Here is a 14,851-nt window from a genome sequence, read left to right on the forward strand (position 1 = left end):
ATCCTATTTTCAGATGAAAGTAAATTTTGCATTTCATTTTGAAAGAGTCTGGAGGAAGAGAGGCGAGGCACACAATTAATGTTGCTTGAGGTCGAGTGTAAAGTTTTCCTGGTCAGTAGTGGTTTGCTGAGCCACGTCATTGGCTTGTGTTGGTCCTCCGTGTTTTATCAGGTTCAAGGTCAGTACAGCCATTCCGAAAGTTTTATATGCTGGAGATACTGCTTTTAATGTCTCAGGGTGGCAAAGGCGCAGGTTGCTTGGGCTCGCTCAGCGTTGCTTGCAACTATATTTTTGCAGTTGGACAGGGTACATTTCTGTACACCACTCAACTTCATGAATACAGTGTTGAGAAATCGTGTCTTTATGGACCCAGTCTGTGCACAGTGGCATTGTCATGCTGTAACAGATCTGCCTTTTAGTTCCACTCACTCACTTACTGATCGTCTGTACAGGGACACGAGGTAGGGTACACCCTGGATGGGTGCCATCCATTGCAGTGCACATACATACACATCCGTGTATTTGGACTGTTAGGTTTCCACATCTTCTAACCACATATTGTATCTGTGTCTGTTGTGGCATTTTTGCATTTTGCCATTATGCTGGAAAAGTTACTAAGATGCTCATAAAGCTCATGGGGGAGCACATCGATCCAGTAGGACGTGCAAACTCCTTGTTATTCCAGCATTCTATTTCAATTTTCAGCTCAGGTTACTGTGTATGCGTGTTCTCCTCATGTCCTTGTGGGTTATTTGGTTTCCTTCTGTCTTCAAAAGTCTTGTAGGAACACAGATGGTTATGCTATTTTCCTCCTAGGTGTGAATGAGTATGTGTGTGTGTGTGTGTCCAATGTGCCCAGTTTTTATGGGATAGTCTTCAGATTAACCACAACCGTGACAAGGATAAAGTGCATAAATTGTACTGGGTAATATGTTATGATTAATAAGTTCCCATAATCTACCCTTAAGTGTATTACTATAGTGACAAGCATAGTGTATACATTACTAGTATAGAGTGTGTATATACAGTATAAACGAGGAAATAAGAAGAACTTCTTAATAATTTTTTCTATTGAAAAGGATAAGTTTTTTAAATACGAGTGTTAACTCTTTTTTAAGAGGAAACATATAGAGTAAAGGCTGCAGGGTTATTCTAGTGTTTGCATACTCAATATGAAAGACTCAGTGAAACGTCTCTGGCATAGTAGTTATGTATTAGGGCTAGGCTTTCTTCACACATGCTTTAAGAGAGGAAGCTGGTCAAAGTGCAAACCTAACAATCATCCAGTGTGAAGATGAAGGAGCCACTTAGCACCTGCACCGTGAGTGATCTTGGCTATTTTGAATTACATAAACCACACAGAAGAAGAAAAACACAGCTATTCGATTTGTTTTCATTTCTGCTTGAAATTATAACAATTTGTACACTTTCCACCTATAAAATCCTTTTTTTTATCTCTGTATTAGTGGTTTTATGTTATCACTAAATCACATGTTACAGTACAACCTGCTCTACCAGGACCTCAAGACATTCTCAAAACATGGAGAACATTTCTGCAAAGAACTTGTAACAGTATTCCAGCAAAGGTAAGACTATATTAAGATACTTTGACTTCCTTGGGTGGTTTGTTTTATTCTTTATTCCTTTATGTTTGCAATAAAAGCCTGAACATTTGATGCATTTGGTCATAAAGTGCAAAGTAAGGTGAAAATCACACCTCCCTTAAGAGACAGTCTTGCACTTTGAAGTCGGAGCTCGTGGCTTAAATTTTAATTATAGCTGCAGTTATTCTTTTACCCATTGCCTGAGCTGGTGTCCTTGAAGCAGAGCTTTTAGTGTTTAACTGTTTAAACTAGTGTAGGTCCTTTCTGATGGGGCAAATGAATGTAATTAAACTTAATGGAGTAGAATTTTTTAGTTAGTGTTTTATTTTTATTAAATAACCTGGTTCAACATGTACAGTAAGAGACTGCAAATCTATCAGCTTGCCTAGGGACGGGGCAAGGTATCACAATCACCTTAGTCTGTATGCTTTCAGGGGTCACCTACCAACTGTGTAGTTATGATAAATAAAACAAGTTAAACATGGGCAGATAAGTGTGCTTTTACAAATGCAGAGCTGAGCTGGAAATCAACTACGCAAAAAGACTGCAGAAACTTGCTGGAAAACTCATCAGTGTGTCCAAAATGATGACTAGCAAGTATGTCCATTCTTACTTCTCAAAAGTCTGATTTATAGTGCCCAAGAAGAGCTACTGCTTGAGATTTCTTTTTTGTTTGTTTGTTTTTGAATATGTCATTTTTTTTAAAAACAATCTTATTTCATTTAAGCTCAACATATAATGCATGGTCCTTTGTATCCAACGAGATGTTCTCCACAGCAGATGCACACAGGTAAAGTATAGTGTAGTAAACGTCTATAATTAAAGAGCCCCTTTGGTGATGTTTTGAAGAAAAAATATTTAGTAGCTACGACAGCTTGGATTAGATTAATTCCAGAAATGTGCTTGTAATACAAAGCACTTGTACTGTATATCAAAGCTAATTTCCCCATAAGGAAAAAATGGAAACTCAGATGATTTGTTCAACACAAAAATATTCAAGTAAAAATGATGAACACAAAATGTAAAATAAGAGAAACAACCTGTACTTTACATTTGAAAAAGCTGGTGTGAGGGAGATGAGAGAGACGAGAAGGAGAAGAGGGGGTTATTGTGTAGAACGACATTCAAACAGACTACTTGAATCCCCACTGTCTGGCTTACTGAAAACCTTTTCTTTTTTGTGTTACTTTAACAAGGAACCCCTCTAATGACACTTGCTTTTACCTCCTTTTGATGATTTCACAGAAATGTGACTTGGCATTATCATAGACACATAATAAAAAAATGCTTTACGCACACACACAGGGTCACAATGTTATAACAGTAGATGCACACCGATGTTGACTATATGAGTGAGGCATGCGTACTGAGACTGAGCATGGGAGACGATTACCCACAATCCCGCAGCGCGCGCGCGAGAGAGAGAGAGAGAGAGAGAGAGAAACTATTGGCTTAGTTGTGATCACGTGACTTTTGGCAGACAAAGTGTATATGTACTGTTTGTAGTGCAAAACCTTGCTCGTTTATAAAGTTATAATTTATTACAAATTTTTGCTTGTCTTGCAAAACACTCGCAGACTAAGTTACTTGTAATCCAAGTTTTACTGTACTATGTTTATTCACTGGCACACAACATAACTTCAAAACAGCAGTCATCCTGTCACAACTGGGAATTGATCTCATAGTAGAGATAGTATCTCATAGACCTGGTATCTCGTGGCCAAGCACTATATACTACTTTGTTCCCATGCCTTAGCAAGTCATGGCCGTGGAATATTTGTTTCCCGAATGTCACCAAAGGGGTGCCATAGTAATTTAGACTTTGGGTTTTTATGTAGATAATTCAACAAGAGTTTGTTTCAGAACACTAGGGCATGGTCTTCAACAAGATGCTCTTGGGGAAATTCGCCAAATGCTGGATGAACACACCAAGAGGAAGAAACCAGTGTGTGACAAACACAAACACACATTGCATGCCTTTTATATGGTTTTCATATTTGATTGTGATTAAATTTTTATAAGAAAAAATATATCATGTGTAAATAAATTAATGGAATCCTCCACATGCACTATTTTTGAAATGTCTACATGAGACAATGTGTAAAACTCACATGAGACTCATTTGAGTCTTCTATAAGGATGCCCCTGTTTATCAAAGTTCTACCATAAAGATATTTTACCTTATGATCCAGCAATATGTTTGATATCAGTAAAATTATGTCTGTTTGGCTTTTATTCGAATGCAGCTGGAAAATGCCATTGAGAAATCAAAGAAAATTGTTATGACCAACTGGAATGAACAACTAAAGGTAAGAAAGCATATAAAAATATTTTTTTCTAATAGGTTTTTTTTCTCTCCCTCATACCTAAAAAAATCTAATCTGAGAACTAAAAACCTAAAACTGTCCATGACACTTCATGTGTTGCAATTTGGATTAAAAGCAGCCTTATTCTGCAATATGAGTAATGTAATTATTTTTAAATGAACCTTGGGTTTTTTGGCAGCAGTTTTTGCATGATGTACCTCAATAGACTGCACTTCACAGAAGAAAATCTGTTTAAAAAAAATAAATGAATAAAAAGCTGTGCAACTGGATATGGAATATTCTTCACTTCGCTGCATTTAATTTTCCCAGTTCTATAAAAGATTTTATTAACAAGTAGCATTGAATAACATTTTTGAAACTCCAGTTATATGTACAAAAGTTTTGTTTCCTTGACAACCAGATGCTCATTTGCTTTTAACAACAAAACATATGCTTCCTCCCGCAGGCAAAGAAAAAGTTGACTGGTTTAACCAGAGAGCATGAGGCACTCTTTAGCTTTGTGGAAAAGAATAAACACATCTGCACAGAGAAAGAGAAACAGAAGGTACCTTTTTTTTGCAATAGTGACAGTGCTGAAATTTTTACATTTCCATCTCAAAAACACTACTTATATTTAAATATTAATCTAAAGTAAAAGAAAAAAAAACAGGGTGTTTTAATCTTGTTGATAGAAACTTACAAATATTTATAGCACATCGATGTTAAGCTGTCAAATCTGATTAGTCAGAAAGTTAATGTAAGTTCACTGATGTTCTAATAAGTTTTCATTTCTGAAGTATCAACTTACAAAGAGATTTTGTTGATGAACATAAGAATAAAAATATCCTTTATACTCCTTTAAGATAAGCCTTTCTTGTTAACAGACAATCTGCATTTTTTATCTTATTATTAACTTTAAATAAAAAGAGAACAGGTAACTGAACAGTTCTTTGTAATTCCTATACTACAATTAATGTATGGAGCTAAGCAGTTTTGTAGATCATAAAATATAAATGATGACCCGGGATGATGTTATTGTTTGTAATAAATTACACACATACCCCGACTACCTGAATATACTGAATGACGATTTTTATAATTCTTTTACATCAATCGATTTTTTTCTTCCATGATGAGGATTCAGTGAGTTCAAATTGTGAAAGAGTGGCTCAGGGAGCGTGAGATATCGTTTTCACACATGGACTGTCCACCACACAGTCCAGACCTTTCAGATGTACTTGAGAAGACTGATTGATGTTTCCAAATTGTCTGTTGTTTGAAATGGGGTGTGTGAATGTGTGTGTTTGCAGCCTGCTATAAGTTGGCACCTCATCCATGGTGTCCCCCGCCTTGTGCTGTAAATTCTGTGTTATAGGCTTCAGCAGACCCCCCCTGTGACCATACACAGAATAAGAAATACATGAGGCGTGGATGTGCGAATAAATCAAATAAGAATGTTTAACAGTTGAAAGATTTGACAGCTGAATAATTTAGAACCCTATTAACAGGATCATTACTGCATATTTGATCAGTTACATATTTGGATTGTAACTGTGAGCGTACATTTGCTTGTGTCCAGATGCTTAACAGATTGAGTAAATCGGCAGAGCTTCAAGTCAAAGTTGATGAGGACTACTTCAGTATGAACATAGACAGCTGTCAGATTAGACTGAAGTGGGAGAACACACTTAAAAGCTGCTATCAGGTCATCATTTTTTCCATCGGTTACTCAAGGAGAACTGTTCAATGGGTGTGCAAATCATCTGACTGAGCGAGTCATTTATTTCAGATTGTTCAGGAAATTGAGAAGCAAAGGATAGAGGCTCTGAGCAACGCTGTGAATAAGTACAAGATCCACATGTGCAGCTACAGCCAAAGCCTCCTTCATGTGAGTTACTGTAATGTTATAAAGCAAACCTCAATCTGATTAATAATTATACAGGTGTAATGTGTCACCATTTCTAAAATGGTGAAGTAATCAAGTAGTCAAAAAATTATTTTTTTTTTACTTTATAGCATATTGTTGTAGAAGTGTAATAATTTATAATCTCTCATTCTGCGGATAAGAATATATACTATATTACTTGTTAAAATTGCCATATAAATAAGTGTAATTAAACTTAATGACATTGAATTAAAGTGTAATTTTTGACAGATTGCTTTACGGTTTATTGTATACAAATGGGTAAAGATTAATAGATCGTGATCTGCAGAGTCAGGAGCAGATTGAGGAGGCCATCAGCAGAGTGGATGTGGACAAAGACATTCAAACACTGGTGGAAAGCACCTGTGTTACAGCCGATGATAACAAGGCTGAATTCCTCATTGCTGATTATTTTGTGAGAAATTTCACTACACTACTTTCCAGTTCAGAATATTGTAATAGATAATTGCATGTTGAAATACAAGGGTTGTAAGAGAAACTGAAATAAATGTTTTTTTCCTGTATATAAAATAATGAGGAATACCTTAGGATTAATAAGGAATAATAATAAGGAATACCTTACAGGATAGTGTATTTGTGAATCGCAGGAGGAAGATGGAAAGACGGTAATGGAAAAGGAAAGAAGAAGAGATGCACTAAAGATCAAACTCAAGCGAGTACAGGACTGCATTAATAAAACCAGGAAGGAGAAAGAAGGTGATTTTTTTATTTTATTTTAGACTTAATCTTTATAGCTTTACTTAGGAAATAAAGATTAAAGGCACTAAGCTACTGATCAGAAGATCGGCGGTTCGATCCCCAGCTTCACCAGGTTGCCCCTGTTGGGCCCCTGAGCAAGGCCCTTAACCCTATCTGCTGCAGGGGCGCTGTATCATGGCTGACCCTGTGCTCTGACCCCAGTTACACTAGGATATGTGAAGAAAGAATTTCTGTGTGCTGTAATGTACAGTATATGTGACAAATAAAGACGTAACTTATTATGTGCCTTCAACTTAAGAATCAAATATTAACTTTAATGTTGTAATGCTTCACAAAGTGACCATATGTTTAAAAATGGTTTTAAAATGGATTTTATCAATACATTTTAGGGCTGGAGAAAATGGTGGGAACAGACACTGAAAAAAAAAAAAACCTGGAGGAACAAGAGCAACTGCTTGAAGAGGTATTAAGGGAGTAATAATTTCTATGATATGATCACGTGAAACAATATGACAACGATCGGCTTCGGATTTGTGTTTGATTTTAGTCTATTTTAAAATTGGACCTTTTGGAGGCCACATACTGTAAACTGAACCAACTGATGATGGACTTGGAGGGGAAACCGAAACCTTTCCATCATTTCAATGACAGCATCACCAAATTCAAGGAAAAGGTACAGAGCCGAGTGTGTGCACAAAGCTTTATATTTTATGGTCTCAAATGTCTAACTTGTAAGGAGTGGTATTTGATATGCATTTATGGCCATCTAACATTCATTAAATTTAACCAGGAAGTTGAGCACAGCATAGCTAACCTGCCTCGTCCAGTTCGGATGAAAAGGACAACGTTAAGGTCAAGTCAGGCTTTGAGGACTTCGCTTAATTCGAAGGCGCCAGCGAAAAATGGAGTAGACCGTCAGGACTCTGTCCCCGCTATAGACACCAGCAGAGGAGCAGCAAAACACACGCATAAGCGGAGGTCTGAGATTAACGAAGCATCATCAAGGTCTCACGAGGAATGTAAGTAACCCTTTAAAATATCTACATTGTAATAGTTTTCATGGTTTAATATGTGACTTATTTTTTACACACACATTGATCTGCCACAACACTAAGTCCATCTTCAGGTGAATTAAATAAATTTGATTATCACATGGCACATGGGGGATTCGACACAATACTTACCAATCGGTGTATTTGCATCCGGTTTGGTTTTTTTGGTAGGAAGAAATCAGTATTTAAGTTATATATTCTACAGTATTTTTCCAGCAACTTTTATACCAAATGTAGCATTTAGATGCAGAAGGAATTCTGGATAGTTGCTTTCTATTGCAAGTAGAATCTTATTTTCCTCTTATACTGTTAAAAAAATCCTTCCTTCATGCCTGTCATCCATTGTCAGTACAAGATATAAACTGGTACTATCTAAGATCAAGTTACTGTTAAATGCTTCCATGGTGATTCCCTCCGCCAGGTACTGAGTCCTGCAGTGTGGGGAAATGTAAGGCTTTATATGACTTCGTATCAGAGAAAAAAGATGAGTTAAACATAAAAGAAGGTACATTTACTACCCAAGACCTACTTCAATACACAGCAGGTGTTAAGTGTACATACTGTACTAAATGTTTTTTTCTCTCAATGTTTTATTAGGAGATCTTCTCAACATTCTTCGAAAGGACCACAGTGGATGGTGGTATGGAGAACTAAATGGGAAGACGGGTCACTTTCCTTTTAATTATGTTGAAGAGCTGCCTGTTTTGAAAATGGCAAAGTCTTCAGATGCTTAAGTCATGGAACTATGGAGTTTTCTTATTTACCAGAGGACTTGGTGGTGGTAGTGTAGGATATTGCAATAAAGAGTATTGGTTTAGGTAAAAGCAGCATCAAACAGCTTTATATTATTTATTACTTTTTAAAGGTCATCATGAAGCATGGCTTAGGTTTAGGTTGACATTAAACATCAGAATGTGAAAAATTATCTCTCATTGACTGTGGCATGGTTCATAGTGTCAGACAGGCTGAATGTGTATTTCACAAATGTGTTTTTTTCACATGCAACAGACAGTGAGTGTCTCGAGAGTTTACACAGAATGGTGTGAAAAACATCAGTAAAGAAAAGCAGTTCTTCTCCCATGCTGATGGCAAGAGAATTGGCAGACTGGCTCAAGCAGACAGGAAGTCTACAGTAACTCAAATACTCCAACCAGCTCGTCTGGCACAAACAACTACTCCATAATCAAAGTCTGATGATGGTGTGAACTTTAACTGAAGCTCTTGAGTGTATCTATGTGATTTTATGCATTGTGCTGCTTCCACACAATTGGCCGCTTGGAAAATGACATGAATGAGCAAGCATTTGGGTAAGTGTGCTGCAATTGGAAAAACATGTATGCAATGGTGGCTGAATTCAGAGAAACAGCCAAAAATGTTTTCACAAAAGAAAATAAATGAGATTTTAATGTCTTTAAACTCTTCTTGAAAGGAACTAAAATTTTAATACTTTAACAATCACCTTGCTTAATGGTATTAAAGACCATACTATCCAAAACAGCAATAATTTTTCCATTGCAATTCTATGGGAATAGTTAACTAAATTATATTTCATGTATAGTTTGCAAACAAAGTTTAATTTCATTGAAATTACTAAGTAAATATAATAAGGACCAACAATTGCTGCATTTTATTATGTAAAAGAATCTAAAAAGAAATTATATACAAGTATGACAATAAGAACATTTAAGCAGAACAGTAATAAAATAAGCACAATGTCATTAATGGCTACAGATGAGTCTTGCAAGTGAACTTATCATTAATATTATTGTGAATTCAGACAGTCTTTGTAGTATTGTACAGTGCCACAAACTCTTTCCTAACATTAGCCAAAAAGGCAGACAGGTTGTTGGTCTGCTGCAGTCTGCGCTCCAGATGCTCCATTTGTGCCAAGGGAGGATCGCAGGAGACGACTGAAAGGGGAAAAAACAATCATACATTTAATAGATTAAAGCCTCTTTCTTTTGTATTTGCTCATCATCATTCATCCTGGGTTATAACCATTTTTTTATGTGACCACATTTTCTTTTTGTTAAGAGACTGAAAAGGTAGGTGGCAAGAATATTTCACTGTCAGAAAAAGACTAGCAATATGCAGTTCATAAGACATCTTTCATAAATTTGATTGATTAAGTTTCTGCTTATTTAAAGACACAGTGATGAGGACTTAGGACTTTAAAACAGTTAAGGTTTTTTATAATAAAGACATTTGTTTTCATGCATCTGCTATCGACCAAATTATTATTTTAAACCTTGGTATCATTATCAGCCTAAAGTTTCACACAAAGTGCATTCCTGCTGTTAACTAACATTTCTTAAACCTTTAGACGCGTTTTGCATTGGACTGTCTGAACAAGGAACAATTTAAAAACATTGCATTTAGGCAGACAGGTTGCAACATGGGAAAATAATGCTTTAAACTGTAAGTTGTAGGTCACAATGTTTAATAGTAAAAGTAACACACAATGTGACGAGAACTCCCAGAACTGAGACTAAACAACTATGTAGCCATAAGAAAACAACTTTTTGGGAAAAATTATTAAAAAAAAAAAAACTTTTTGCCAGGGAGCATAAGGATTGGAATTGGAAGCAATTGAAAAATGGGTCATGGTGCTATTATGAGGCCAGATTGACCCTATTGATGATACATACGTCTGAGTAAAAAGGGAAGTGCGTAGTCCCCACTGTACAAGCCTGTGGAGGCTTCAGTTGGTCAGGTCTCAGGGCTCAGCAATATAATGTGCCAAAAAAAAAAATGTAAGTAATCTGATGACCTGAATGTACTGACCAGGTTATCACATTAATGGATTTTTCTTTCCTGATGGCACAAGCATATTTCAGGACTCAAACTGTAAAAAGGTGGTTCTAGGAAAATGTATAATTTTCACACGTAAACTGTCCACCACATTGTGATCCGTAATCAAAGCTAAAGGTGGTCAAATGAATTATTAATGTGGGAGACAGTGCTGTGGGTCACGTCCTCAGGTAATATTGTTGTAAACCTGAATATGTAACTAAGCTTGTTAAGAGTCCGGCAGTGGTATTACACTTTGCAATTAGTATTGATCAAAACACTGCAGAGAAATATTTAAGTACTTTTTGCATTTAGTAAGTTTATACCCCAACTAATTGAACTGTGAAAAAAAGTATTTAATTAGCAGTGGCGGATGGTCAAAAAGGGGCGCTGCCCACTTAAAGTTAGGCAGAGAAGAATGCTACTTAACATGTAATTATTTAACATACTAATTATTTACTTTAATAATGAAAAAGTTTATTAGTCACAATATTACGCTGTATTTCTTAATATAATTTATTTACAATAAAAAAAAAAATCTAAACTGTATTACGTTCATTTGTGTTGGTGTACGCGGGGTGCCGGACAAACGAGTGTCTATGTAGGCACATAAATTTTTGAAAAGCATGTGATTTGCGGCTGAGCTCTAATGGGATTTTTTTAAAATCATCCTTGGGGTGCAGCACTGTGCGCCCGAACCCTCCCACTTTGGTTGTTAGTGAATCAATATTGTTTTTAAATATTTGGGCTCATGTGATCGGACCATTCTCAACAAGTCTTATAAACGGTCAGCAGATTGTTAGTTAATGTATTGAATAATGATTGACGTGGAAGCCAGCAAAACAGGAGAGAAAATTCTGTAGTTTCTATGCTAAAATACCCCTTCGCAAGGTGATGAGACGATAAAAGAAAAAAAAGAGCTTGAACCAGACCCACCTGAACTTCTAATTAAGCAGCAGTCAAGTGATCGCAGCCGAGCTTACACTCTGTGCTTTTCCAGCACTTCTTATGGCTATTTACAGGCAATTATTAAAAGTTTAATTTCAATTTTGTCTGTCATCTGTTGTAAACAGTAAATTTCTTTTTAAGTGAATGCCTCCTGAACACTAGGTGATAAACTCCTATTATTTCTGCCTATTCACACAGGCCTCAATGTTAGTCCAAATGCACACATAAAGCACAAGGCAGGCTGATGCAACTTCACACAGAGGCAAAAACAGCATTGTTTTGCATATCGACAGCTCTGGCCGAACTAAATGCATCAGCTCTTCATGCATTTAACCCTCAGCATTTCAGTTTTTTTGTGCATGCAAGTGAAGTAACTGCTTTGACTTACTTTGGTACACCCCTTCCTCATTTATTTTTAGAAGAAAGGTGTAGGCACTTTGTGGATTCTTGTGGTTGATGTTTCTGAAGATGAATTGCAGCTTATCACCTACACAAACGTATACAATCAGTAATACTAAACGATATAATTCAGGTAAACAGAGTTCCATATCTAATGAATCTGTAGAAACTAGAAAGGCTTACCCTGGATTTTTCTGATCTCAAGGCTTAACCACTCCTGAAAGATATCTTTAATTTTGTTTAAGTTCTTTAGCCGGTCCTTGTTGGCTTTGTTTTGGGAGTGAATCACTTAATTTTTAAAAAGGAAAAAACAAAACAAAACATAAAAGTAAACATATAATGTGAGTAATGTCTGTTTAAAATTGATGAACGAGTATAACATGCAGGAATGTATGTGTTTGTATATACACAAGCAGATTCCATACATTCTCTGCTCTTGGCCTGCTCTTGCTTCAGCTTCCCAATTTTCTGAATAAGGAGTTCTTTCTGTTTTTCTTTGTACTGGATGGATCCCAGGACTTCGGGCAGTTCTTCATTCCTCTCCCTCATGATGGAATTCTGACGTTTCAGCTCTTAAAATGGAAAGTAACATGTGCTCAGTTTCGTACCTTTAACTTAACAAAACGGATACCTGATTGAAACAAATGCTAAGATAAGTGATTACCTTCTGTATAAGCCTGTATGGTCTCAAACATGGTCTCATCTTCCCGGCATTTTTTCGAGCATGTATCTATAGAATGAAAGATGTACGTCAGAGCGATTTAATGTCACACAATAACAATTTGTATAAATACACTGCTGCAGGCTGAAAGTAATGCGGTCTATTTATGGACATTTTCTGTAGTATGCATTATTACAAAAAAAAAAAAAAGTCTGATCATATGACTCTGGGTTTAATTAAAGATACAATTACTGCCTATTAAATTCTGCATTAACTGCAATGTCCTGCAGGTAATGTTTAATGTTGGGTATCCTGCAGATCTGATGGCACTTGACTCAGATCAGTTGATGAAATATGATTTTCAGATATCACACCTTATACAGTATATTAATGTCCATTTACAGCTGTTTCAAAAGTGTGCTTAACATGATAATAGATTGTATGACACATTTTAGTCTTTAAGGTAGTAATCCTGTAAATTTGTTACTAATCCATTTGTTAATGTTTTATTATTAATAATTTAAGCTTGTGATGTAGTTTTCATTTTGTACCATCATTTAATGTCTTAAAAGGGCATTGGTGACCCAATGGTAGGTCTTCTCGCCTGCTATGCAGAAGGACCAGGTTTAATTTCCTCCCAAAGCCCAAACCCTGGATGCAGTGCTGGTCAACAAGCCTGGGTAAAATGAAACGGTTGCGATAGTGAGGGCATCCGGCGTAAAACCTGTGCTAAGTTGTGTGCAGATCGGATGGTCCACTAAGGTGACTTCTCGATGGAAACCCCTCTTCAATGCTCTGATTTTCTAGCACTACTTAACTGATCTCAACGTACTAGAATGGCACACATCAAGATTCTTGACACCTGGCATCTATAGAACCAGTCAAAAGTTTCGACACAGCAGTCAAATGTTTGGACACAGGATTTATTTTCTACATTCTAAAACAAATGTTGTAAAAAAATTATTCTTTTTTAAAATTATGAAATAACACATATGGTGGTAGGTAATGAAGTATCAACAACAGTCAGTGTTATGGAACAGTTCTTGCAAGTACAGTATGGTGAAGTGCATTTGCAAAACCCTTTAAGCACCATGATGAAACTGGCTCCCACAAAGACCATCCCAGAAAAGCAAGACCAAAAATACATTTTTAAAAAGGATAGAATTAAAAAGGTGCCCAAACTTTTAACTGATAGTGTAAACGGTGAATTTAACTTGCTATAGACCCTTTTAGAATCAGGCAGGTTTGGACACATCTTATAATTACGGTCTTTCCTGATTTCATTTCTTTCTATATTGTAAATAAAGGCATCCGGGATGTGCAATAATCTGGTTTGAACAGCTGATCCTAACGTCTGTCTGCTACTTAAAGTCTTCATAACAGCTTTAATCTGAGGCGCTGTAAATTTGTGACTGTTGAGGCTTTTAACCCTAGATATACTTCTCATCTGCAGCAGAGTTTTTGTCTTGTTTTCTGGGAAGGTCTTCATGACAGCCAGTTTCATCATGGTGCTTGATGGCTTTACAAATGCACTTGACAATACTGTTGTTGCAGGAACTATTCCACAGCAACTGACAACCATGTCTTAAAATATCTCTTATCAAATGACTGTTTTGTCGTTGCTTACGTAATGCTATGTGTAATTTCATAGTTTCATAGAAAAAAAAAGAAGAAAAATAACCCACTTAACAAAAACCATAGCTTTTGACTGGTGCTGTAGGTGTGTAAGTGCCGGTGTCTTACCCAGAACAGACTTCATGTAGTGTTTGTGCGCTTGGCAGAACTCCACTGTAGCCTCAGTCAGCATTTCACCCATAGCCTGGGACAAGAGTTTACTCCTGATTCCCTCCAGCTTGCTGCTGAACTTTTCCACGGCGTCAAGATCTTTAATCGAAGCCATTTAGATCTAGAGGGAAGCGAAATGTAACAGCTTGATTAGCTTCAAATCTCCTTCAGTTACCCTATTAGAATTGTTTTCTTCATATACTCAAGTCCCGCCTCCCTGCTCGGATTGGTCTGGGGTCCATACAAACTTGTGCTCCGACGAATGAAGTCTGAGAATGAAACCGTAGGCCAATCAGAGCGCAGAGACGCGATGCTTACTAGCCAATCAGAGCGTAGAACCCAGACGATAGCAAATGCGGACGGGAAAGGAAAAAACCTCTAACGGAAAAGCTAGATAGCTAACGTATCTAAATTAGAACATACAGTGCATCTTTAACTGTTAATTAGCTAACATGGTTACACAAATTGTAGTTGTTGGACAAGTTCGAGTCCAGCATCCAGGTTTAAAGATCGTAAAATTTCTTACCTGTTTTACAATCCGAAGGGCTTTCCGATTTCAAAAATGAGGCGCGCGAACAGCGACGTAATGCGGAAGTGACGCAATGATACGCGTGTGATAAAAATAAAATAATGTAATTATATAAGCTAATTATTTATTATTA

At 36.6% G+C, this 14,851-nt stretch overlaps 2 protein-coding genes across 2 annotated transcripts; one reads left to right on the forward strand and one right to left on the reverse strand.

Moving 5' to 3' along the window:
• Positions 1 to 1,261: 1,261 nt before the first annotated feature.
• Positions 1,262 to 9,101, forward strand: nostrin (nitric oxide synthase trafficking). The gene is made up of 16 exons (XM_053495890.1): positions 1,262 to 1,321; positions 1,501 to 1,586; positions 2,118 to 2,201; positions 2,332 to 2,394; positions 3,468 to 3,549; positions 3,851 to 3,913; positions 4,377 to 4,475; positions 5,490 to 5,615; positions 5,700 to 5,798; positions 6,124 to 6,249; positions 6,443 to 6,551; positions 6,944 to 7,017; positions 7,102 to 7,227; positions 7,345 to 7,573; positions 8,028 to 8,111; positions 8,204 to 9,101. The coding sequence occupies exons 1-16, from the start codon at positions 1,295 to 1,297 to the stop codon at positions 8,338 to 8,340; spliced, it is 1,614 nt and encodes a 537-aa protein (XP_053351865.1). The 5' UTR covers positions 1,262 to 1,294; the 3' UTR covers positions 8,341 to 9,101.
• Positions 9,102 to 9,205: 104 nt separating this feature from the next.
• Positions 9,206 to 14,783, reverse strand: spc25 (SPC25 component of NDC80 kinetochore complex). The gene is made up of 7 exons (XM_053495891.1): positions 14,716 to 14,783; positions 14,148 to 14,310; positions 12,408 to 12,473; positions 12,169 to 12,315; positions 11,927 to 12,031; positions 11,733 to 11,831; positions 9,206 to 9,516 (listed from the first exon to the last, which is right to left on the reverse strand). The coding sequence occupies exons 2-7, from the start codon at positions 14,302 to 14,304 to the stop codon at positions 9,380 to 9,382; spliced, it is 711 nt and encodes a 236-aa protein (XP_053351866.1). The 5' UTR covers positions 14,305 to 14,310; positions 14,716 to 14,783; the 3' UTR covers positions 9,206 to 9,379.
• Positions 14,784 to 14,851: the final 68 nt, after the last annotated feature.

This window comes from Clarias gariepinus, chromosome 5 (assembly GCF_024256425.1).
Source record: "Clarias gariepinus isolate MV-2021 ecotype Netherlands chromosome 5, CGAR_prim_01v2, whole genome shotgun sequence".
Lineage (NCBI taxonomy): Eukaryota > Metazoa > Chordata > Actinopteri > Siluriformes > Clariidae > Clarias > Clarias gariepinus.